This window comes from Phocoena sinus, chromosome 7, assembly GCF_008692025.1.
Source record: "Phocoena sinus isolate mPhoSin1 chromosome 7, mPhoSin1.pri, whole genome shotgun sequence".
NCBI classification, from domain to species: Eukaryota; Metazoa; Chordata; class Mammalia; order Artiodactyla; family Phocoenidae; genus Phocoena; species Phocoena sinus.
In genome coordinates, this window is record NC_045769.1 from 83,315,425 (window position 1) to 83,341,903 (window position 26,479).

The following is a 26,479-nucleotide window of genomic DNA, read 5'->3' on the forward strand; positions in this document are numbered from 1 at the left end:
CAAAAAATGAAAATTACAGACCAACATTACTGATGTGTATAGATGCAAAAATTCCCAAAAAATACTAGCAGACAAAATCCAGCAACACACTAAAAGGATCATACATGATGGTCAAGAGGGATTTATACCAGAGATTCAAGGATTCTTCAATATACACAAATCAGTGTGATACACAATATTAACAGATTGAAGAATAGAAACCATATGATCATCTCAATAGATGCAGTCAAAGCTTTTGACAAAATTCAACACCCATTTATGATTAAAAAATCTCCAGAACATGGACACAGGGAACCAACCTCAACATAATAAAGGCCATATAAGATAAACCCACAGCAAGCATCATTCTCTATGGTAAAAAACTGAAAGCATTTCCTCTAAGCTCAGGAACAAAACAAGGATGTCCACTCTTGCCACTAGTATTCAGCATAGTTTTGGAAGTCCTAACCACGGCAATCAGAGAAGAAAAAAATAAAAGGAATCCAAATTGGAAAAGTAGAAGTAAAATTGTCACTGTTTGCAGATGACATGATACTATACATAGGTAATCCTAAAAATGCCACCAGAAAACTACTAGAGCTAATCAATGAATTCGGTAAAGTTGCAGGATACAAAATTAATGCACAGAAATCTTTTACATCCCTGTACACTAACAATGAAAGATCAGAAAGAGAAATTAAGGAAACCATTCCATTCATCATTGTAACAAAAATAGTAAAATACCTAGGAATAAATCTACCTAAGGAGGTAAAAGACCTCTACTCAGAAAGCTATAAGACACTGATGAAGGAAATCAAAGATGACACAAACAGATTGAGAGATATACCATGTTCTTGGATTGGAAGAATCAATATTGTGAAAATGACTCTAGTACCCAAAGCAAACTACAGATTCAGTGTAATCCCTATCAAGATACCAATGGCATTTTGTACAGAACTAGAGCAAAAAATCTTAAAATTTGTATGGAAATATAAAAGACTCCAAATAGCCAAAGCAATCTTGAGGGAAAAAAGCGGAGCTGGAGGAATCAGACTCCCTGACTTCAGACTATACTACAAAGCTACAGCAATCAAGATAACATGGTACTGACACAAAAACAGAAATATCGATCAGTGGAACAGGATAGAAAGCCCAGAAAACCCACACACCTTTGGTCAGCTAATATATGACAAAGGAGGCAAGGATATGCAATGGAGAAAAGACAGTTTCTTCAGTAACTGGTGCTGGGAAAACTGGACAGCTACATGTATAAGAATGAAATTAGAACACTCCCTGACACCATACACAAAAATAAACTCAAAATGGATTAAAGACCTAAATGTAAGACTGGACACTATAAAATCTTCGAGGAAAACATAGGAAGAACACTCTTTGACATAAATCACAGCAAGATCTTTTTTGACCCACCTCCTAGAGTAATGGAAATAAAAACAAAAATAAACAAATGGGATCTAATGAAACTTAAAAGCTTTTGCACAACAAAGGAAACTATAAACAAGACGAAAGTACAACCCTCAGAATGGGAGAAAACATTTGCAAACAAATCAACAAAGGATTAATCTCCAAAATACATAAACAGCTTATGCAGCTCAATATTAAAAAAAAAAGCAACCCCCTCAAAAAATGGGCAGAAGACCTAAATAGACATTTCTCCAAAGACATACAGATGGCCAAAAGGCACATGAAAAGATGCTCAACATCACTAATTATTAGAGAAATGCAAATCAAAAGTACAATGAGGTATCAACTGATACCGGTTAGAATGGGCATCATCAGAAAATCTACAAACAATAAATGCTGCAGAGGGTGTGGGGAAAAGGGAACCCTCTTGTACTGTTGGTGGGATTGTAAATTGATGCAGCCACTATGGAGAACAGTATGGAGGTTCCTTAAACTAAAAATAGAGCTACCATGTGTCCCAGCAATCCCATTACTGGGCATATACCCAGAGAAAACCATAATTTAAAAATACACATGCACCCCAGTGTTCATTGCAGCACTATTTACAGTAGCCAGGTCATGGAAGCAACCTAAATGCCCATAGACAGACAAACGTCTAAGGAAATTGTGGTACATATATGCAATGGAATATTACTCAGCCATAAAAAGGAATGAAATTGTGTCATTTCTAGAGATGTGGATGGACCTATATACTGTCATGCAGAGTGAAGTAAGTCAAAGAGAAAAACAAGTATTGTACATTAACTCATATATGTGGAGTCTAGAAAAATGGTACAGATGAACTGGTTTGCAATGCAGAGGTGGAGACACGGATGTAGAGAATTAGCGTATGGACACCAAGGGGCGAAAGCGGGTTGTTGGGTGGTTGTGGGATTAATTGGGAGATTGGAATTGACATGTATACACTAATATGTATAAAATAGATAGCTAATAACCAGCTGTATAAAAAAATAAAATTAAATTAAAAAAAAACTGCCTAAAGGAAACTTTGCAGAATGGCTATAACATTTCACTTTCTTACCAGTAGTTGTATTAGAGATGTGGATTCTCTGCATCCTCACCAGCATTTGCTGTTTTCACTTTTTAATTTTTGCTGTTCAAATAGGTGTGTACATATACCTCGTTGTGGTTATAATTTGCATTTTCCTAATGACTAATGTGTTTCATGTGTTTATTTGGCATCCATATACCCTCTTTGGTTGAAGTGTCTATGCCCCTTTGTCCATTTTTCTAGATTTCTGTATTGTTGAGCTTTGAAGCTTCTCTGTATATAAGTCCTTTGTCAGATATGTGGTTTGCATCTATCATTCCAAAACTTGTCGTTTCATCTATAAAGTTAGAATTGTCTTTTAAAATATTCTTTGTAATAGAGTGGAGACTTGACTGTTATTTGGAGGGGCTAGATGTATTAAAATCAATGTCAATTAAGACTCAATTTGCAGTAAAAATTTATGTGGGTTAGGAACTGAAGTAGTGTGTATGTGTATGTTTCTTTCATGAATGATCACCAAATGAAGAATATGTTTGTTTTTAGTGGCTTACCTGAATTATATTTGATGCAAAGAGGCAGATTAGACACCTACCCTGCAACCTCAGGCATTTTACTTACCTCTTCTGAGCATGTTTTTTCAACCCATGAAATGGGGAGAAATATGTTTTAATTCCATTAATACTGTGAAATCGCTAATATAGCTCTACAAAGATAAGGTATATTGTAAAAGCTCTCCTCCATTTTTTAAAAATTCACTTCTCCTTATTGTTTAGGGGACATTTGTTCCATTGTTTTCTGTGATTTCAGATTTTGGCTTGTAGACCTTCTTCACAGTCAAGAGTATCTTAAACCAGAATGAGGATATCATTTCATGTTGCTAAAATGGTTTTTTGCCCACACACAACTCTGATTTAAGGGAAAATTTTTAAATAGAATAAAATTAAAATAATTAATGTAAAGTTTCTCAAGCAAGGTGCCTCATACAGAGAAAAAGCTGCTAGAAGGGCTCTAAGGGTGACTGAGGAAACCACTTTTCTCCTAAGAAAGGAGCTTCTTAAGGGACCAAGACATCAGTAGAGTACTCTGTTCTTGAGTTTCCAATTTGAGTGCCTGGAGCCAGAAGCCCTTTGGGGTTTAAGAAGGGAGGGACAGATTTGCTTGTTATCTGTTTTTCAAAGCATTTCTCAACTGCTGTCCTGTTAGAAACAGCATTCCAAGGGTTGGCATCTGTCAGTATATGAAATTAATAAATATGAATATGAAATATGTCACAGAGGTTGATCTTCCTTTAAGTTATTGAAATGTGTACTTTTTAAAAGCAGTTGAGGGCTTCCCTGGTGGCGCAGTGGTTGAGAGTCCGCCTGCCAATGCAGGGGACATGGGTTCGTGCCCTGGTCTGGGAAGATCCCACATGCCGCGGAGCGGCTAGGCCCATGAGCCATGGCCGCTGAGCCTGCGTGTCCGGAGCCTGTGCTCCGCAACGGGAGAGGCCACAACAGTGAGAGGCCCGTGTACCGCAAAAAAATAAAACAGTTGACTAAATAGCAGTTAACCAAGTATATACAGTTATAGCGGTATATAATAGTTATATATAATCAAGTATACCGTGACTGGGTTTAAATCTTGACTCTGTAACTTACACACTGGTTTTGGTCAAGCTACTTAACCTTTCTGTGTCTTCTAATCTGAAAGCAGTGTTAATGATCATATTTATACCACAGGGTTATTCTTAGGATTAAATGAGTTCATAAAATCAGAGCACTTGTAACAGTTACTGGCTAAGCTATTATTACCTGATTAGTAAAGTAATTATATAGGAAATTGTTGATGAGAAAATTAGATCTTTTAGCCAAAGGTGTTTATCTATGAGTATATTGCCCTCAAGGAGAATTTTACAGAACTTCTTTTTTTTCGTTAGTATATGTATTTTTCATTCCAGTTACCATTGCCAATTTTATTTTGGACATTATGCTAAAATGCTTGGAACTTTTAAATATCCTCAGTTTGGGGACACTGACAGTTAACCAAATTTTGTTTAGTGTGATTTGATTATGAAAAAGAAGTACAGGCAGTTCTGTATGTTTACAGAAGAGACATTTTACCTAGTCTGTAATGAGTGTTTATGACTGATGAGTAGAACAAGAAAGTGAAAGCTTTCTGGAAGGGCTGATCCTGTGGGATGGATGTGGGGAGAAACATTGTATGTAAAGGAAGCATATAGATTGGTTTTTGTTTTTAAAGGCAAGGAAGGGAAGCTGAATAGTAGATTGAAAAGAAAGGTAGGAGTAATTGTGCGTGAGAACCATCTAAATTGTGGAATGGAGTGTCAATTAAACCTGTACTTAGACAAAGAGGAGCCATTGAGATGGTTTTTTTTTCTGTTTTTATTGAGAAACAATTTACATACATCACTGTATAATTTTAAGATGTTTAGCAGGATGGTTTTATTTACATATATTATGAAATGATTCCTACAATTAGGTTCAACTGAGAATTTTTAAAGTGAGAAATTTGAACATTTTTCATGTTTTAAAACTTGTTTATTTTGATTCTATAATAGTACATTCTTAAATAATCTCTATAAGTCAATAGTCTTTATATTCATGCTAAAATTTTTTTTTCTTTTTTTTAAGGATTTCAGTTTGTTGAAATGAGCAGTCGAAAATCAAAGAGTAACAACTTAATACAAGCAGAATACCTTTCACAGGTTGGTATATGTTTTCATTACTCTGAAGGTCTGTTACCATGCAAAGGTGGTAAGAGAATTAGTCATCTTCTTAACTTGAATTCTTCCCTCAGCATGTATGAAGAACCACTCTTTTCATTCTCAAGGGAAGAGTATGTTTGCTACTTCCTAATTTCAACCTCTAAGTCTTTGGATAGATGGAATCCTAACTTTACTCATGTCTTCCTAAATGTGCTCTAGTTCAGTTTAGTTTAATATTATCTTTAGAGTTTTGTACTTCTTTTGGTAAATTTATTCCTAAGTATTTTATTCCTTTTGGTACTATTGTAAACGGAATTGTTTTCTTAATTTTATGTTTTATTTATTGCAAGTGTATCTAAATGAAATTGATTTTTCTATATTAATCTTGTATTCTGTAACCTTCCTGAACTCGTTTATTCTAATATTTTTTTAGTTTATTCCTTAGGATTTTCTTTATATAAGATCGTGTCATCTGCAATAGAGATAGTTTTAATTCTTTCTTCTCAATCTAGATGAATCTCATTTCTTTTTCTTGTCTAATTGCCCTAACTAGAACCTTCAGTATAACACCGAATAAACTAGCAAGAGCAGACAATCTTATTTTGTTTTTGATATTGGGGAAATGTGTTCAGTCTTTCACCATTGAGTATGATGTTAGCTGTAGGTTATTTTGTGTGTTCTTTATCAGGTTGAGGAAGTCCCTTTATATTCCTAGTATGTTGAGTGTTTTTATCATGAACATTTAATGTTTTCTTAAGTGCATATATATCTCTTTTGAGGAGTCTAGTAGGGAATGTGCATGATATTTCTACACTGGCATTTCTTTTTTAAAGATTTTTTTTGATGTGGACCATGTTTAAAGTCTTTATTGAGTTTATTACAATATTGCTTTTGTTTTATGTTTTGGTTTTTTGGCCATGAGATATATGGGATCTTAGCTCCCCAACCGGTGATCGAACCCACACCCCCTACATCGTAAGGTGAAGTCTTAACCACTGAACTGCCAGGGAACTCCTTACACTGGCATTTCTATTTATCTGGCTTGACCAGAACTACATTTCTTTTAAACAAAAACTAAATGTTGGGCTTCCCTGGTGCCACAGTGGTTGAGAGTCCACCTGCTGATGTAGGGGACACGGGTTCGTGCCCCGTTCCAGGAAGATCCCACATGTCGCGGAGTGGCTGGGCCCGTGAGCCATGGCCGCTGAGCCTGTGTGCCGGAGCCTGTGCTCTGCAACGGGAGAGGCCACAACAGTGAGAGGCCCGTGTACCGCAAAAAAAAAAAACAAAAAAACTAAATGTTATTGGCATTCCTTTGTGAGACCTTACCTTCCTTCTTTTAGAAGGAAAATGTTTAATTCTGTTTTTTAATTTAACTTTTACATATCTTTGTAAAGTGAACAAATCTTCCATGTGCAGCTTAATTAATTTCTACACATGTATACACCTGTTTAACTTTCATCTCAGATCACTTTAGGATTTTTGAACCTCTGACTATTCACTACAACTTCACTTTATCTCTCACTTTATTTTATACATAGTTGTCTCTCTAATAGACTTTAATGAAGTTTAAAAAAAGAAAAGGACTGAGGGTTGTCTTTTGACTTCTAGTGATCTTATCTAGGGGGCGGAATACACACTGTGATTCGTTGAGTCTATATATGCCCCTTTAATTTTTTTACAGATATCAGCTATTACCTGTATAATACCTATATTGTGTTATAGATAACTGCCTCTTTTAATCTTCAAAACAGGCCTGCCAGAAAAGTGTTATTGTCTCTTTGGCACCAATCTTCCTATTCTTTCCACTTCCTCTATAACTATAAGTATGAATTATTTTATCCCCAGTGAATAATTTGCTTTGCTCGTCCTCTGGTACATGTAAAGAGAACTCAGATCTATTTCTTTGGTATGTGAAGGATCAGTCCCATGCTGTCAGTCTGGGAGAAGCAAATAATCCTGGAGGCTTCTTGTTTCTGCTGATGGGGCTAAATCTGAAACAGCCTCCTAAGGTTTTTGTCACTGAGGACCTCTGTATTAGCAGCAGAGCAGAAAAGGAATGATTTTAATGATCCGTATTTTTAAAGATTGTGATAGATTGGCTTCTTTTTTTTTTTTTTACAACTGAATCTAAGCCCTTTGTTCTAAGGCAAACTCAAAATTTAGGTCTTTAGAAGAATTTTTTCTTAATTCCAATGATTTCGTATTTTATGTCCTAGGTGAATATAATTTCTTCCATATAATTGAACAAATCCTTATATGCTGTTACTGCTATTTTGCAGGTTGTTTCTTGAATGTGTCATTTTTTTTCCAAATACATTCATTTCTTTCCAATATATTTGCAGTGTTTTTTTAGGCATAGATCATGTTCTTTTAGTAGTATGGTGCTCTGCATCTAATAGGCCCTCCATAACTATATGGACTTTTAAATTTCTTTTTTTTTTTTTTTTTTTTTTTTTTTTGCGGTACGCGGGCCTCTCACTGCTGTGGCCTCTCCCGTTGTGGAGTACAGGCTCCAGACGCACAGGCTCAGCGGCCATGGCCCACAGGCACAGCCACTCCGTGGCACGTGGGATCCTCCTGGACCAGGGCTCGGACCCGTGTCCCCTGCATTGGCAAGCAGACTCTCAACCACTGCACCACCAGGGAAGCCCTAAATTTCTTTTATTTCCTCGGAATCCTGACTTCTGTGACAGGTAGAGATTGATAAGGCTTGAGGTAAACCAGTTTAGATGTGTTGGTCTCTAGAGACTGAGGTGTGGTTCATGAGCATTATTAAATTAGATTACATTATTAGATTCTCTCCTGTCTTTGTTTGTTGGCTGATACGTTACGCAAAGTGAGGTATTCATTCATTCACATGGATTAAAACAGCCCTCAAATTGCTGATGTAGCTAAAGGAACTAATTCTTTCTCTTGTTGAAAGCTTCAACTAAGTTCTCATCCTTTCTCTGGGCCTTGAGATAGGTAAAAAGAATTGTAAATTTTACAACTTAGGAAAATGCCAGATGTCATGATGATAAGTTATTTAGGGAGGGTTGAATTGATTCATTAATACCTAATTCTGACTGCTATAAATGTATATTCTTGTTCTTTTTTGATTGTATATGTAATATTTTCATTTATATTTATTCACTTTATTTTTATCAGGTACAAAGAATTTTACGTGAAAGATTTTGTCATCAGAGTCCACATAGTAACCTATTTGGAGTACAAGTACAATATAAGTAAGTTTAGCTATCTGCTTATCTGTTATGAAACTACTTACAGATGCCCTTTAGGTTTTGCAAAAATTGTCATACACAGATTTTATTAAACAAGGCTAACAGACATTTTATAGAGGTAAAAAATTTTGCTTTGTATATAAAAAAATGACTGTTGTGAAGCAAGAGCAGATATCAATATTTCCATAGTGAAAAAAAACCTTTTAACTTTCAATCTTGTATCATTTCTATAATCTGGTATTATGGAGAGAATTCTGAGCTTGCACCTAATACTCAGCAGCCAGCTGTGGAGTGAAAGGTCCTAAGAGTTGCCACTGATGTCCCTTGTCCCATACTATCATAAAGACCAAGATACTTCAGTGTTACTTGGTTTCTCTTCTTGAGGTTTCCAGAGAATCCGTATTTGTGTTCTTCTCTGTAGGACTATTTAGAGCATAAGTCAAGTGCCCAGAAGAAGAGAAAAAAGGAATGGCTGTTTTTTGTTCAAATTCAGCTTTTAAAAAGTATTACCTAGCAAATTATTTCACCTTTTTAAATTTTGGCCTATTTATATCATTTCAGACACTTAATTGAGCTGCTAAAAAGAACTGCTATTCATGGAGAAAGTAATTCTATTCTCATTATTGGACCCCGAGGATCAGGAAAAACCATGGTAAAAGCTGTTGATTTCTGATGTTCCTTTGCTTTGTAGGCATGTGATGATTCTTAGGGACAACACTGGAAACGTTTTTCATTGTTTTCATCATTGTGTTACTAATATTTTGCTTTTTTTTTTTTTATTTAAATCATAGAAGACATGCAAAGCCTGTATAGAGTGGTATATTTGAGTTGAACAATGTTTTTTACCTTTTTCTCCCTCACAGTAACAAATTTTCAAATAATGTTTGTTCCATCATGGTCTTTTATCCTTGAAGAATTTGTGATTGACAATGGACAAAGCAGACTAGCAGCTATTGAGCCTGTACCTTGTGTCTTTTATTTATGTTCTGTCATTTATTCTTTACATTAACCCTGCAAGGTAGGTTTGGTATTGTCTCTATTTGGAGATTAGGTAACTGTCATACCATGCATTCTTTTTTTTCCTCTTATTGTTTAACCCTAACTCAGGCGGTTTTTTTTATATGTACACTCACGTCTTCTAGAATTCTCTTCTACTTTCCCTTTTTACTATATTTGCTTAGTCACCTTCAAAAGATACTGTTGCTTTTTTCCCTCAGTTTCTCTTTCTTCATTCATTATATAAGACAAATTATGGCTGTTATATTGCAAGTATTACTATTTAATTATAAAATCTGTTTTCTGCTATATTCCATGCAATAAATTTAAATTTCTCACTAATATGCTTTTTATATTATGTGTATAAGTAAAATTATGTATTATTTTATATTAAGTAAAATTATGTAAAATAGAAATAAAATTACGTTTTTATTTTTTAAGCAGTATGTTTTCACTGTACATTATGTAAGATGAGGAAATTAGGACTTTAGGATTTTACTGTTATCACCCATTTCCAGTATTGTTTGAAGTACATCAATTGGGAATTTAGATCTAGATAATTTCTTTTCTTTTTTAATCTTTTAAGAGTTTTTCATTTATTATAATCACATTTACGATAGTATTTATTTTTGATTGTTTAATTTGGTTCAGTCCTTGGGCTCAGTCCTTGTATGTAACCACTGTTTCTTTATTCTTGTTTTTTTATTACGATTTTCCTTTTTGTGTTTGACTTCAGTGCTATTTGGGGTAGTTTTTACAGGAGAACCATGTGACTAATATGCTTTGGAATTATTAGACTATTTAAAATTATTAACAATAATTCTATTAACAATAGAAAAACTGAGCAAAGATATGCACAGAAAGATCATAGGAAATTAAATACAAAGCGATCTTAAACTCACAAACGTGTTCAATTTCACTCATATTTAGTAAATTAAATAAAAACTATAGTAATTTTCTCTATCAGGTTGACAAGAAAATCTGTAAGATTGATAACATACTGATGTTTTTGCTGGTGGTATAAATTAGAATTAGACAAAATCTAACCACTGACTCAGCAACATTTCTAGGAATTTACTGTTGTGAAATGATGCGTGTACAGTTACTTATTTCAGCACTGTTTGTTAATAGTGAAAGATGAGAAACAATATAAATGCCCATCAACAGAATACTGGTTGATAAATCATGGTACATCCATCCATATAATGGACTATGATACAGCAGTAAAAAAGAATAAGGAAATATTTGTAGACAGTACATAAAGAAAAGGAAAAAAATGCTCATATTTCTGTTGGTTCATCTGTGAACCAAAAATTCCCTGAAATGTGTATATATTTTTAAAAATTTTTATTGGAGTATAGTTGATATACAATGTTGTGTTAGTTTCAGGTATATATCAGAGGTGAATCAGTTTTACATATACACACATCCACTCTTTTTTTAGATTCTTTTCCTATATAGGCCATTACAGAGTATTGACTAGAGTTCCCTGTGCTATACAGTAGGTTCTTATCAGTTATCTATTTTATACATAGTAGTATGTATATGTCAATCCCAGTCTTCCAATGTGTCCCTGCCCCCTTTATCCCCTGGTAACCATACGTTTGTTTTCTACATCTGTGACTTGTTTGTAAATAAGTTCATTTGTACCCTTTTCTTTAGATTCCACATATAAGTGCTATCATATGATATTTGTCTTTCTGTGTCTGACTTACTTCAGTCAGTATGTCAATCTCTAGGTCCATCCATGTTGCTGCAAATGGCATTATTTTGTTCTTTTTTATGGCTGAGTAATATTCCATTGTATATATGTACCACATCTTCTTTTTCCATTCCTCTGTTGATGGACATTTAGGTTGCTTCCATGTCCTGGCTATTGTAAACAGTGCTGTAGTGACCATTGGGGTGCATGTATCTTTTCAAATTATGGTTTTCTTCAGGTATATGCCTAAGAGTGGGATTGCTGGGTCACAAGGTAGTTCTATTTTTAATTTTTTAAGGAACCGCCGTACTGTTCTCCATAGTGTCTGGAGAACAATTTACATTCCCACCAACAGTGTAGGAGAGTTCCCTTTTCTCCACACTCTCTCCAGCATTTATTATTTGTAGATTTTTTTGATGATGGCCATTCTGACCGGTGTGAGGTGATACCTCATTGTAGTTTTGATTTGCATTTCTCTAATAATTGGTGATGTTGGACATCTTTTCGTGTGCATTTTTTAAAATTAATTTAATTTATTTTTGGCTGCATTGGGTCTTCGTTGCTGCCCGCAGGCTTCTCTCTAGTTGCGGCGAGTGGGAGCTGCCCCTCGCTGCCGTGCGCTGGCTTCTTGTTGCAGTGGCTTCTCTTGTTGCGGAGCACAGGCTCTAGTCACCCGGGCTTCAGTAGTTGTGGCACGTGGGCTCAGCAGTTGGCTCACGGGCTCTAGAGCACAGGCTCAGTAGTTGTGGCGCACGGGCTTAGCTGCTCCGTGGCATGTGGGATCTTCCCGGACCAGGGCTTGAACCCGTGTCCCCTGCATTGGCAGGCAGATTCCCAACCACTGCGCCACCAGGGAAGTCCCCATTTTTTTAATATATAAATTTATTTTTATTTTTGGTTGTGTTGGGTCTTCGTTGCTGTGCAGTGGCTTTCTGTGCTTGTGGCGAGTGGGGGCTTCTCTCATTGCGAAGCATGGGCTCTAGGCACGCGGGCTTCAGTAGTTGTGGCTCACAGGCTCTAGAGCACAGGCTCAGCAGTTGTGGCGCACGGGCTTAGTTGCTCCGCGGCATGTGGGATCTTCCTGGACCAGGGCTAGAGCCTGTGTCCCCTGCATTGGCAGAAGGATTCTTTACCACTGCACCACCAGGGAAGTCCTTTCATGTGCTCTTTGGCCATCCATGTGCCTCCCTAAGATATTAAACACAAATATAGTGAGTTATTTGTTGAGGCGGGGATATGGGAACAGAGGTAGGAATCTTTTCACTGCATATCTTTTTATACTTTTTGAGGGGTAAACTATATGACCATACAGTCTATTTTAAAAACTAAAGAATGGAAAGTTGGTTGAAGGCAAGGGTAAAAACCCCAACAACCTGCTTAACAGAACAAATCACTAAAGTCATTCAGACCACAGAAATACAAAAGAGAAATGAAGTTTAGTAATATGGGGAAATGTAAAAAATATTTTAAATACATCAAAAATTATTTTGCACATTATTTACAACATGGCTGGGATTGAATTCTTCGGTCACAGTTTTTTCTCCTTTGGAATTATATAGATTTTATTCAATTTGTATTCTGTGGGAAAACTCCAAGGGTAGGCTTTTCTTTTTTCCTTTATAAATTGCTGTTTCAATCTGGATAGTTTAGATTATGCAGTCATAACAACCCTAAATTTCAGTGTCTTGACACAAAAGAAGTTTATTGTTTACTTTTGCTCTATGCATAGTGTGGATCAGCAAGGGGACACTGTTCTCTGTAGTCACTCAAAGGAAGTGGTGGATGTTATGTCAGCATTTCTCCACAAACACCCCAGTGGAAGAAAGGGAGCATGATGAATCATGGACACTCTTAAAGTTCCTACCCAGAGGTGATACAGAACACATCTCACAGTTCATTGAACAGAGTGAGTCACATGGTCACACCTAATTTCAAGAGAGCAAGGAAGTGCATTTTTCCTAGGTGCCTAGAAAGGGAGGTTAAGCAGAGGTATGGTGAACATCACTGATGACCACCACAGCTAACATGTTTTGAGTTTGTGATTTTTCCTTGTCTGGATGCTTTTAGAATTTCTCTGTCTTAGCAGTGTGAACATTTCACAGGCTATTTCCAAGTGTGGGTCATAAAAACTGAAGTTCTGCAAACCCTCTTAATGTGAATTTAAGTCTTTCTTTAGTAAAGGATAATTTTCCTTTCTTTCCAGTTTTCATTATTTTATTGTCTTTGGAAAACACATTATCCTATGTATTTTTTATTTATTTAATTTAATTTATTATTTTTTTTTGCGGTACATGGGCCTCTCATTGCTGTGGCCTCTCCCGCCGTGGAGCACAGGACCCTGACACGCAGGCTTAGCGGCCATGGCCCACGGGCCCAGCCACTCTGCGGTATGTGGGATCCTCCCGGACCAGGGCATGAATCCGCGTCCCCTGCATCGGCAGGCAGACTCTCTACCACTACGCCACCAGGGATGCCCTATCCTATGTATTTTTTTTTTTTTTTTTTTTTTGCTGTACGCGGGCCTCTCACTGTTGTGGCCTCTCCCATTGCGGAGCACAGGCTCCGGAGGCGGAGGCTCAGCGGCCATGGCTCACAGGCCCAGCTGCTCCGCAGCATGTGGGATCTTCCCGGACTGGTGCACGAACCCGTGTCCCCTGCATCGGCAGGTGGACTCTCAACCACTGTGCCACCAGGGAAGCCCTATCCTATGTATTTTTGAAGAACATTTTTACATAATACTTTAATTCTTCAAGGAGCTCCATAGTGATACTCTTATATCAGTACAGGAGAAAATGAGATCTAGGAAATCAGTACATTAGACCTGTTATTCTGTGGTACACTGCACATCTTGAAGCAAAGTAACAATACAACAGAGAAGTTGAATCTCAGTGATTTATACATCAAAGTGTCAAGCCTAAAAATATAACTTGAACAGCTAATGACTGAATTTATTCTGAACTTTCATCTTGGAAGTTTGTCCCTAAAGGCATGGAGAAAGTTCAGAAAAAAGGAAACAGAGCTAGTAAACGCTTACAAAGTTGTATAAGTAAATACAAATTAAAGCTATACTCCATTTCATTAGTAAATTGGCTAAAATAGATATATTTTTTACAGAAAAAGTAAGCAGGTAGTACAGAGTTCCCATATAATCTCCACATACATACATGCACACACGTGCACACAGTTTCCCCTATCATTAATATCTTGCTTTAGTGTGGTACATTTGTTAACATTAATGAAAGTGATAGTGAGACATCATTACTAACTAAAATCCATTGTCTACATTAAGGGTCACTCTTTGAATTCTACAAGTCTGTGGGTACAACACACTGTTCTGGTGTTTTGATGTCATTTATCTAATGTGAGTTAACTGGAATATGGAAGAACCCATACCTGATATTCCATTTTGGTACAATTTAATTTATTCCTACTGCACAATATTGAGAGGTCAAAAAGATAAGGAGTATTGTTTAACTCGAGCCACTTTTGTGATTTGTTGTATGTGGGAGTATCCTGAGATATAAAATAAGCTATTCTTAGATAAGAATTTTATTATGTAATATAATTAGTATAATTATGTATATCATAGCATTAGTGCAATCATGTGTTAGTAATATTATTAGTATAATCATGTAAATTTGAACTTAAAAAATAAGATTACAGTATATTTAAAACACTATCCTTGGCCAAACTATCCAAAATACAAAAATTCAAAATCTATAGTTAAGCGATAAAGGTAACAGATATTGTGGTTTGTTGTATTTCAAACATTTATTTTAAAAATAGATATGGTTCCAAATGACAGATTGGACCCTGGAAAATACTCTTCTATATAGAGATAACTGTAGACAAAGAAACTTGCTAGATGGTTAAGTAGAATGTTTCTTCTAGTTGATATTTCTTCTAGTTGCATATTGTTGAATCTTGTGTTCCATAAAGTATTTGGGAATAGTAATAGTAGGTAAGCATAAAAATCTCTGGATGTTGGCAGTTCTAAGCAAGCTGTGCTACTATGTTGGTAAAATTAATTTTTAGCTACAAAGAATGTGGAAATGGGGTAGCCAAATTCGTTATGATAGTTAGTGTAACATAACCAACTAAGTTTTTTTTAGTACATAATATAGTTTAAAATATTTGAAAAGATGACATTGTTTCCTTGATAAAAAACGGGCATTATGTGATTGGTAACCTAGCTAATTACACAGTAAATTTTAGCAATATCCAGAGTGGAACTAAAATTATTATTTGAAGACATACTTGCTAATATGATCATTTCAGACGGTCATACCTCATAAAAAAATTGTGAGCTGATTCAAGCAAATCATAGTAACCTGGTGTTAAAGTAAATTCAGTGGAAAGAGGCTATAAACCTGTTACAACTCTCTCTATGCATATGTGAAATGAAAGTACTATTATTAACCCTGTTTCATTTTGCAAAGAATTTGAAATGGTTTTGAACAATTCATCAAATGTAAAATGATTTTAAACATAAAGTCAGAGCCAGGGAAATATAAATATTATGTAAGTAAAATATCAAGAGGTGGGGGCAAGAACACAGCAGGTTACTAAGAGAATACAGCATAAGAGACCCGAGTTTGTATCATTTGGGGACTAACTCTTGCGATAGGGTCTGACTTGATCCAAAGACAGAAAAGTACCACCTCATCTTCTGACAGTTTTCTGTAAAGAATGTAACATCTCAGCTGGGCTTTTACTCATAGTATGACAGTTGACATTTTGAGATTGTCTTTTTTTAAGAGGCCTTTTTTAAGAAGACTACCTGTGATCTGAGGTAGAATTCCATATGCTTTAGAAACTATACAGATATACCAGGAATAGCTAGTATGTTTGATATACTGTTGTGAAACGTAATAATTTAAAATGAGGGTATTTGTTTTCTTTCTATTGCACAAAGATATTACAGTGACAAATAGAGGTAGAATATTGCAAACACAAATAGTATTTTGTTTTTCAAAATAGCTTACCAGTTGTCTCAGTTTGTTGAATAATCCTTTTTGTCCTCACTAAATTTTGATGCCATCTTTATTGTATACATAGCCTAATTTCCTGGACTATATATTTTGGGATAGTACCATTCTATTTCTATTTTCATATTAAAAAGAATAATCTGCCATTGCTCTTCCTTTTAAAAAGCTTTATGTTTTTTCTTCTATTTATTTTCAAATTTAAGGAAATATGTAGTATTAATATGAAGAGATATATATGATAGTGCAATATGAGTGATAAGATGTCACAAATCAAAAAATATAAAGAATGTAAGTATGTGGCATAGAAACCTATAATTATAAAAATGTGAAGCTTTATAATTGAACAGTTTAAGGTGGCATAACACTTTCTGGGTATTTTTAGTAGTAATTACTATTATATTTTATTAGTATTAATAATGTTTTTTTAATTGTGAGCTCTAAGTTTAATAAGGGCTTTCTTTGCTTACCTAGCAGCTAACAAAGGCAACATCTCTTTTTTCAGCTTAACCTCTTGGTATTTCTTTTTTAATTTTCATTTTAAGGTAACATACAAAGTAGTTCACAGTATTTCATAAAAATTGCTGTATTGGGGGCAGATGTTTTGCTATCATTTAGCATTGTTCTTATTTTCAATAGCTTTTAACTGATTTCAATGATAATTTTGTAGAGTAAATGGTGGAGACATATAATGAACTGACTGAGACATGAAGTTCTTAAGTGGCCATAGTTTTATGTGACTTCTACTGTAGAGAAGTATTTCTTTGAAAACTTAAGGGTTATTTCTGAACGTTTATTAGAAGTTTGGGTAGCTGATTGAGAGAGTGTGGCATCAGTCCAGGCTCTGGCATCTTAAGAGTCAGACTTTAGGAGTTCAGTTAAACCTTCTATCTACAGAGAATCTGCAAATTTAATTGTTGATTTTTAAATGACAATCTGTTTATATTCTGTTCCTATTACTGATAGTTTAAAAAAGAATATGGGCTTATCATCTTTTACCTATTATTAAATATTTCATAAACTTTTTAATATTATTTAGTTAATAAACCATGCTTTGAAAGAACTAATGGAAGTAGAAGAAGTGAATGAAAATGTATTACAAGTTCACTTAAATGGTAAGTATGTCCTCATTTTGTTACTGGAAATGATGTAAGCCATGTGAGCTTTTTATATTATGAACCTTAATTTACTAGTGTGTTTTAAATCTGCATTAATAACTATATTTTAAAAACTAAATCCTTGTTTAACAACTTTTACTTTAGCACACTGTACACAGTATTTTTAGAAATTAAAAAAATATTAATAAAGGAGACACATAAGGTCTCGTTTTTTTTTAAATAATACTAATCCCAAGGAAGATGGTTCTTTGAGTCTATTAAATGTTTTCACTGTTGAGTTTTTAAAAGGAAATAATGTACACTAACAGGCTTTGACTTTTTTCTTTCTAGTTAAATTTTTAAAAGCATTAGAAAATTTACTTGAAAATAATCTGCATTGTATCAAATACATATTTCATTTTTATTAAATACTTTAAAATGGGCTTTATTTCAGGACTGCTGCAGATCAATGATAAAATTGCCTTAAAGGAAATCACAAGGCAGTTAAATCTGGAAAATGTAGTTGGAGATAAAGTGTTTGTACGTATTATTTTCATTATTTTATTAAATAGTCTTCAAATTAAAGTCTGTATAGCATAGATATGTTTATATTTTTGGAAGAGTAGGAAGAGTTCAGAGATTCTAAATTGAAATATGTAAGATTCTTATAAGAATGTACAATGTACTAGGATGCATTTATTCATCAAATCTTTATGTTTAGATTTTTTTTGAAGTAGGTTATACTAGTTATTAAATACTTCAAGAAATCCAGGTTTGTGTAGATATTATCTGAGTTTGTTTCTTTATCTGTAAGGTAAATATTATGATTCTCTACCCTTGGAGATAGATTAATATGTTTTTAAAAATACTACACTCTAGCGGTCTATTTCTAGTCTTATGAGACTTGGATAGCATGGGAGTAGTGGAAAATGTATTGAATTTGAAGCTACAAAAAGTGGATTTGAGTCTTGCCCTATAACTATTGACTACCTAGTAATCATGGCTAATAAATATCTTTGAATTACAGATTCCTCACCTGTTAAATTGGCATTATCTTATGATACTTACCTCACAGATTTATTCTAAAGAAGAAAAGAAGTATTAAACATCATTTATGTTTGTTTTTTTTTAAATAGGATGGTAATATGCTGTGCAAATGTCAGTTATCTCTTATTATTAAAATGTTCTCAGAAAGTTACCCACATCTCATTATTGTAGCTTGGAATCTCAGGACAGTAAACATCAATAACTTAAACTGATAAGAAATGTTTTGGAACTTTTATTAAACTTTTTACCTACCACTTGATTTATAAGCCTCAAGGGAAACATGATTAACTTCAGCTGCCTTAATTTTCATAATGAAATGACTCATCTGCTTAATGCAATTGAAGCAGGTTGTAGACGTTCCAAGTTCATTTTCTGGTCACTGGTGATCATTCAGTGGTGTCACTCTGATCTCTAAACTGTGTCTCTGTTCTGCAGTAACACTGACATAGTTGTGTAAGCCTCCTAACATTTAGTAATTTTATTCTTTAAAAATTACCTATAACAAGTTGAGCCAATCATGTGTTACCCTTCCATTATCTACAGGTCTTTTTTTTTTTTTTTTTTTTTTTTTTTGGCTGCATTGGGTCTTCATTGCTGCACGTGGGCTTTCTCTAGTTGTGGTGAGCAGGGATAATCTTCATTGCGGTGGGCAGGCTTCTCATTGCAGTGGCTTCTCTTGTTGCGGAGCACGGGCTCTAGGTGCGTGGGCTTCAGTATTTGTGGCACATGGGCTCAGTAGTTGTGGCTCGCGGGCTCTAGAGCACAGGCTCAGTAGTTGTGGCATGCAGGCTTAGTTGTTCTGCGGCATGTGGGATCTTCCTGGACCAGGGATCAAACCCGTGTCCCCTGCATTGGCAGACGGATTCTTAACCACTGCACCACCAGGGAAGTCCCTATCTACAGGTCTTTGAAGTGCAAGTTCAAATGCTTCTTCTGTAAATCTGTTGTTCTACCTCCTGTCCAGAATGTAATGTAGAAGATAGTGGCCTACTTGGCAAAGGAGAGTTACTATTATGTAGACTCTGTTTGGCTTTTGGTTTCCAGTAGATACGTGTTTCTGACTTTTCTAAATAGAGCTATTTGCATTGGATTCATATGAAATAATACAAGGCACAGTTGGTTATCATCCTAGTCATCACTATTGTTATCATAATCCCCACATATACAGATTATTAGTTTAACTTCTACATTGTATAGATTAGGCATGTGAGGCTAAGAGAACATAATTAGTGTGCCTAAAGTCATAAAATGACAAAGGCTGGGCATTAAGAAACTAAGTGATTTAACCCAGACCCTTTCTATTTTGATGTACTTAGAGCAAACTTGTATATTCATTTATATATATATATATATATATACACACACACACACACACACACATAAATGTGTATATTTATATAAATATATACTCATATAAGTAAATTCTTATAATATGTGCATATGAATTTAAGTATATACTTACACTTAATGTCAGGTATAATAGTCTTTAAAAAAATAGCAAAATGTAAGCAACCTTTGAGTAACTTTGACCACTGATTTTCCAACAGATTGTCTCTGAGCCTTTGTTTATGTTACGGTAAATACCTCTTGCCCTGCCTACCTTGGAAATAGTATTACTTGACAGTATGTAATCATCACAAAATATGTAGAAGCTCTTTAAAACCTGTTATGCTATTTTATATCAGTTCTCTCTACTGGGAAACAAACAAGTGGCTTTCTTTTTTCCTATATATCTCTTCAAATTTAAAGTTGGCTGTTTCTTTAAATTAAGAAATCTGAATGAAGTAAAAATTAAGGACTTAAGTGAAAAAATATTTTAATGAGGCCTTTATCCACAAGCTGGAACATCTGGATAATACATCTGCTACTCTATTAATTTCCAACCAGAATATTTAAGTTGTATCCAAAAATGTTTTGGCTGTGCTCCAAGTAAACATAGCCAAATTTGATATGATATATACAAATTCTATAATATTCTCTTGAATAGAGAAACACTGTTGTATTGTCTGATGTTTGAGGCAAGTTTCTTCTCCCTTTTCCTTTTGGATCTCATTTAAATTCATGGTAATTTTTTTAGTGGTACAAGTTTGAGACTTGCAAGAGACTGATGTGTTTCAAGATACAAAGTGCAATGGATTTCTTGTTCTCTGACTATTCAGAATATAACAACTCTTAAAAATTACCTTTAAATAAAGTTAACAGTTTTACAGATTTTATCCAGAAAATATAAAATTTTGAACATGGCATAATAATGCCATTTTCAGTGCTATGCCATCTCTACTTTTGTATTTAAGTTTTAGATTGTAAGCATAGAGATATTCAGCTCAGAATCTGGCCAATGACTTTGGCCAGATACACGGTGTCTATACAGTATATAGAATCATATAGCCCTCTTTTATTCTTTATTTCACTAAACTTCTAGTCATGGTATCTTTTTCTGTTATTCAGGGAAGCTTTGCCGAAAACCTTTCATTTCTTCTGGAAGCTTTAAAAAAAGGTAAATATTAGTATGTTTAACAATATCAAAAGATAATTGTTTAGCTTTAATTTTCCCTTGATCATATGCTTTTACAAAAATAAAGAAATATAAAAAAGAATAAAATAATGACCATTGAAATCCCTAATAATAGTGATTATTCCAACTAATATTTGATTTCATATCTTTATTCACCTGTAGTATATCATTGGTATAGATATAATTTTCAATAAGAATAAAATCTTTTCTATTTTGTTGTGTGATATACATCTTTTCACTTACTCATGGTATGTCGTAAGCATCTTTCCATGTCAGTAAATATTGAGGTGCATCATCATTTTTATGGTTCTCATATATTTCATTTTAAAAATATAAATTAACTATAATTTAAAATTCTAATATAATGAATTATAATTTATTAATCACCAGCTATCAACTTTTATTCCTAATTTTGTATAATTAGGAAGAAATGCTTAAATGATCATCCAGATTTCCTGGGGTAAATTTCAATGAGTAGAATTCTATATTAAAATGTTCTACATTTAAAAGAATAAATATTAATTACCAAACTACCCTAGAAGGTCCATTTTCTAAACATATTTAAAAGTACTTTTTTCCTACAGGACCTCAAAAACAATTATTTTCATGTTTGCCTATTTAATAGAAAAAAATTTTTATTTTAGTTTAATTTGCATAATTTGTATACTGATGATGCTCATATCAAATTTTAATTGGCCACTGATATTTCCTGGTTTGTGTTTTTCCTGTTGGTTCTTTGCCTTATTTTGGTGGTTTATCTCATACTTATTATGTGAATTCTTGCACTTGTTTCTTTCTTAAGTTTGGTTTGGACTTTTCTGCTGAATAGAAGTTTAAAATTTTTTACATAGTCAAAATTTTCTCTCCTTCATACTTTGACATTCACTTATATTTTCATCCAGTACATATAATTCATCATTTGGCTGGAATTTATTTTGGTAAGGTGTAAAGTAAAGATCTAATCTTGAATATACCACTTTTTCCATTGTTATGTAATGCTATATTTTATCAAAAACTAAAGTACTATATTATGTAGGTCTAGACTTCTGAGTGGTCCCTGTGGTTTTAATATCATTTAGGTTAATGCATATGTTTTATTATCTATTGGATAATATTATCAGATATTATCTAACAGATAATAGTAATTATTAATAAATCTGTTTATTATCAGTTTTTTTCACTTTTTATGCAGATATAAAGCCTTAGACCTTAAGGTAATAGTGATTGTTCTGCTAAAGTAGTTTCCATTGTTGTGAGGAGAAAAACAAATCCACAGAGTCATGTTGAACTTTTCCCTATTGTAGAAGTGTTAAAATTGTCATTAGTAGGAGTTAAAGTAGCTTTGGTTAAACTTCACAGTACAATGGTTATTTATAAAAATTATTTCTATGGGAAGATTTACTTTGTATTTCTACTAACTAAAAATAAGTCTCTTTTGAAGTAATAGTTTTATGTCCCTCTGTATTTAATCCCAAAGTGTTTTGGTCTCTGTAGGTGTTAAAAGATCCTTGTCAATTTTCTGATGATAGAAGAATTACGTTTACATAATTTAAAAAACAATAATCTTCAGTCATTTAAATGATTTTCTTAACATCAGTAAAGCTACTAGAGTCTGGTGATTAGACTGAATTACCTGAGGGCCATAGGGGCTATTTTGTCCTTTGAATAATTTTTTTTGTTGAATAAATGTACAAGCATTGGTAAGTGCCCCACCCAAAGTAGGTTATCAATATATATTTTTTGAATTGAGTTTTAAAAAATGAAATGTAATAAATAGTTTGGAAATTTAAGAAAGGCTGATATAATTGCTTGTTAATATAAAACTCTTATTTTTTCTTAGGTGACCGGACTAGTAGTTGCCCAGTGATCTTCATATTAGATGAATTTGATCTTTTTGCTCATCATAAAAACCAAACACTCCTCTATAATCTTTTTGACATTTCTCAGTCTGCACAGACTCCGGTAGCAGTTATTGGTCTTACATGTAGATTGGTAAGTGTTTCTATTTTAAAAATTGATTATAATATTTAGAAAATTAAAGTTTAATTACTGACTTAGTTACTATGTAGGTCATTTTTCAAATGTATTTCATCAATACTTGGCACATTTATCCCACTTTTCAACTCAAATTGAGGAAAACAAGGAAATATTTATCACATATCCTGATAGACTAATACCTCCTGCCGTCTAATCAAATCACTGAATAAAAAAATGTGAAGTGAGATTATGCTAATAAATATAATTTCTACATTAGCAAATAAAGAGAAAGTTAAATTACCTCACTACCATTTTATAAAAATTGCTAATAGTTTCTACTTTTTACATTTAAGATTCTTTCCATATTTTAAAAATGCTTGGAATCAACTCAAAATGATACTGTCCCAACTTTGTAAGTATACATCTCCAGAAATGGAAGGGATTATCTCTATCAGGCTGTCACTGTAGATAGTGGCTTCTTTGCTCCTTGGAGGATTTTAGAATGATTTAACCATAGTGTTAATGTCACTATCACATTACTTTGTGAAGACTCCATGTATGTTGAACCTTGTGTACCTTCAGACAGCTTTTGTAGGTCTTTTTGCGTTTACCTTATCTATCTCTTTTTCTTTTTTTTAAAAATTTTTCCCCGAAGTGGGTGCACCATTCTTGGAAGTACTGCAGTACCAGGTTGATGCGTGGAATGGATGGAGCAAGTTCCTATTCCATCTCCTAGTTCCAGAAATCCATTTAATTCATTGTCCTCGGATAGAGCACATATCGATTATTAAACTGATAAGAACAGATACTATACTTGATCTTAGCCGAAAGGCCGAGAAGCAGTGTGTTTATGTTCTTTGACTCTCCTAGTATGAACTTTCTAATTGAATTCAGGTAAAACTGGTTTTTAAGAGTCACCCGCTTCTTATACTATGGCTGCCATGCATCTGTAGCTTTCATCCTTTTTCCTCCTTCATTTATGGCAGGCTTATGTCAAGCCCTCATTCTCCTTTTGTACAGCTCGTTCCCTTTTTTAGAAATGTGAAACTCTTTACTAAGTCATCTTTCAACAGTCTTGCTAGTGCTGTTTCTCAAAGGAGTGGCTTTCTCTGTCCTCCTTCCCCAGTGCTCTAGAGCTTACAATGTATGCTTTCATAATAAGCCTCTCTCACAGAAAATCTGGCTGGTTCTCCACATATCTTTATTCCTCTTTTCAAAATGTAGCAATCTAACAGAGTGGTTAAGGAAGCACATTCCTCCTTGCTAAAAGCTCTTCCTTTGGGTGGAAGTAGCAGTGGCAAATGCTTTTGACCCAGTGAGGGACCAAATAAAGGGTTTAGTAGCTCCTTAGCCATATTATCAGAGGCTCTTTTTTATTCTGTATGTATAATTCTCCAACTGTGTAATTCAAGTCTAAGTATATATCTCTGTGTCCATGTTTATAGGGAAAGAGCAAAAGGAATGATGGAGTAGTGATTTTGTTAGCAAATAACCTCTTCCTTGTGGCAGTAATGTTTTTTTTTCTACTATTCCCTGTATCCCCACATTACCAATTTCTGTCATTACTGCCCACCACCAAACTATCAGTTACTATTCACCTCTAAAATTCTTTTACTTCCATCTCTTTCCATTCCCAAGTTCAGGCTCTTAATTATTGCTTACCTGTATGGGTGATCTAGAACTGCTCCTTAGTAGAAAGTAAATGTATAATATTTCTGTCTCTGAACATAACTTTTAATTGTCTTATGCTGTCACTATATTTTTCTATAACCTGTAAACACATCTCAGGTTTTTCATTCACCCTCCTCCACTCTAACCCCAAGCTATTAATCTTTCCTGTCTTCCTTCCCACACTAACCATGATGCCATGATGCCTTTTTGGTCGCTTTAATTCTTTCCTGTGTATCATTGGTTTCTTAACCTAGAATCATCTGGGTAGATTTGAAAATCCGTATTTCTGGGCCTCACCACAGCTTTTTGTTTTTCTTTTTTTTATAGAAAATTGACACTAAACTTGCTCCCTCACTTCTCAAGGAAAAATAGCACTAATACAAGTAGTTTCTCAAATATTGTTATAAAAAAGCCAAAAGACAGAATAATTTACCAATGTCACACTGTGTTCCTGCCAGTTTCCTCTTCTACAGTTTGTTCCTTAAGTCCAGCGTGGCTTCAGCTTAAATTTGTATAGTTTAGTGAATTGAATATTTCTCCATTACACATGCTGCTTCTTGAGTCTTTGTTACATAAAACAATGAAGAAGATGTTTAAATTTTCATGAATGTTAATAAGTCTAATTACATTTTATTATATTAATTTTTTATCTGAATTCTTCATAGAATGTATGAAATTGTTTATTGATAGCTATAATTTTTTAGTAGTTATTGTTGGTCTTGCAATGTTAAAGATAAGCTGAGAAAAACATGGTTGGAAAAAGGCTTGACATCACCAGGCTTACAAGTGCTTAGAAGGGGATTAAAAGTAGCTTGGATTAAAAATACTTTTAGAGGCTTGGTTTATTTCCAAGCCGCATTCTCTTACCTCTACTACCTTGTGGCCCTAAGTAGATCAAGGGAATAATTAAATTTTTTTTAATGCTTAATTGTGTATTACAGGATAAGTATTTTTAATGCTTAATTGTCTATTACAGGATAAACATTGCTGATTATAAGTGATAGTTCAAATAGTTATACCTCTAACATTGGTATGGTTATTTTAAATATGCATCTTACGGAGATTTTTGTTTGTTTTTAAGGATATTTTGGAACTCTTAGAAAAGAGAGTGAAGTCACGATTTTCCCACCGGCAGATACACTTAATGAATTCATTTGGTTTTCCACAGTATCTTAAAATATTTAAAGAACAATTATCTCTACCTGCAGTATTTCCAGGCAAGATTTTTGCTGAGAAGTGGAATGAAAATGTTCAGGTAGTTTGGAAAAAAGACAATAATATTAAAGTAATATTTGTGTCTTGCTATACCATTTGAAAGCAATTAAAACTTGAAAATCTTTAAAATCTGTAAGTTAGCATAAAATTTCTAATATATTACTGTGGCACAGAACTGCATTAATACAAATTATACTCTTTTGTTTGTGTATTTTCTTTTAAAAAACAGTTGAAATGTCATACTTCTAATTTTTTTTTCTCAAAGGAACTTTTATGAGATTTGTTTTATTTGTATCTGGTTTATATTTTAGATTACTTTGTTAATGAACTTCATCATTAAATATTTATTTTCTTTATTTATAAGTTTAGCAATATATTAATTTAGTAAGGTTCATACCTACCTATCCAGTGTGGATTTTTCTTTTCCAGTTCTCATGAACAACTTAAGCATTTTTCTCCTTGGGTCTATTAAGAGGCAATTCAGGCTGTGGCAACTTTGGTTATATTATCTATATTGACATATCCCATCTTCGAGTCCTTGGAGCCCTGAGGGTCTTAAGTTGCAAATGCACACTCACTTGTTGTTTTAAACATCTACTGAACCTTGTGGACTCTAAATATACTTAAGTTGAACAGCCTAATTTGTACAGACTGTTGTTTTATCAGCTAAGCATACTAGCATCAGTTTATCTTATACTGACAAGTTTTAGTTGGCAGCGAAAAGGGAGAGAGTATATGTGTGTGAATGTGTGTTTAATAATGTGTTTGAAAAAACATATTACTGAATAAATCTTACATGTCAAAAATATGGACCTTGTGAAAGTGGAAAATAATATAGAGTCCTTGGTTATGAAAGAATTAGGAAAAACTGGTCTATAATATTAAATACTA

The 26,479-nt window shown here is 33.9% G+C and overlaps 1 protein-coding gene and 1 non-coding gene across 5 annotated transcripts in view; one reads left to right on the forward strand and one right to left on the reverse strand.

The window, feature by feature from the left end:
* The window catches only part of ORC4 (origin recognition complex subunit 4), a 100,384-nt gene that overhangs the window by 50,193 nt on the left and 23,712 nt on the right, over window positions 1–26,479 (forward strand). For 3 of the 4 annotated variants that reach the window (XM_032637485.1, XM_032637484.1, XM_032637486.1), the window contains 8 exons: window positions 5,086–5,159; window positions 8,310–8,386; window positions 8,945–9,035; window positions 17,106–17,181; window positions 17,618–17,703; window positions 20,659–20,707; window positions 22,566–22,717; window positions 25,455–25,628. In XM_032637485.1, coding sequence (XP_032493376.1) covers window positions 5,103–5,159; window positions 8,310–8,386; window positions 8,945–9,035; window positions 17,106–17,181; window positions 17,618–17,703; window positions 20,659–20,707; window positions 22,566–22,717; window positions 25,455–25,628 — 762 coding nt within the window. In that variant the 5' untranslated portion in view covers window positions 5,086–5,102. Of the gene's footprint in view, window positions 1–5,085; window positions 5,160–7,736; window positions 7,856–8,309; window positions 8,387–8,944; window positions 9,036–17,105; window positions 17,182–17,617; window positions 17,704–20,658; window positions 20,708–22,565; window positions 22,718–25,454; window positions 25,629–26,479 lie in introns of those variants that run through there. The other variant, XM_032637487.1, reaches the window with a different exon arrangement.
* LOC116757203 lies at window positions 23,356–23,546 on the reverse strand. Its single transcript, XR_004350857.1, has one exon. It is a non-coding gene; the product is annotated as a U2 spliceosomal RNA (small nuclear RNA).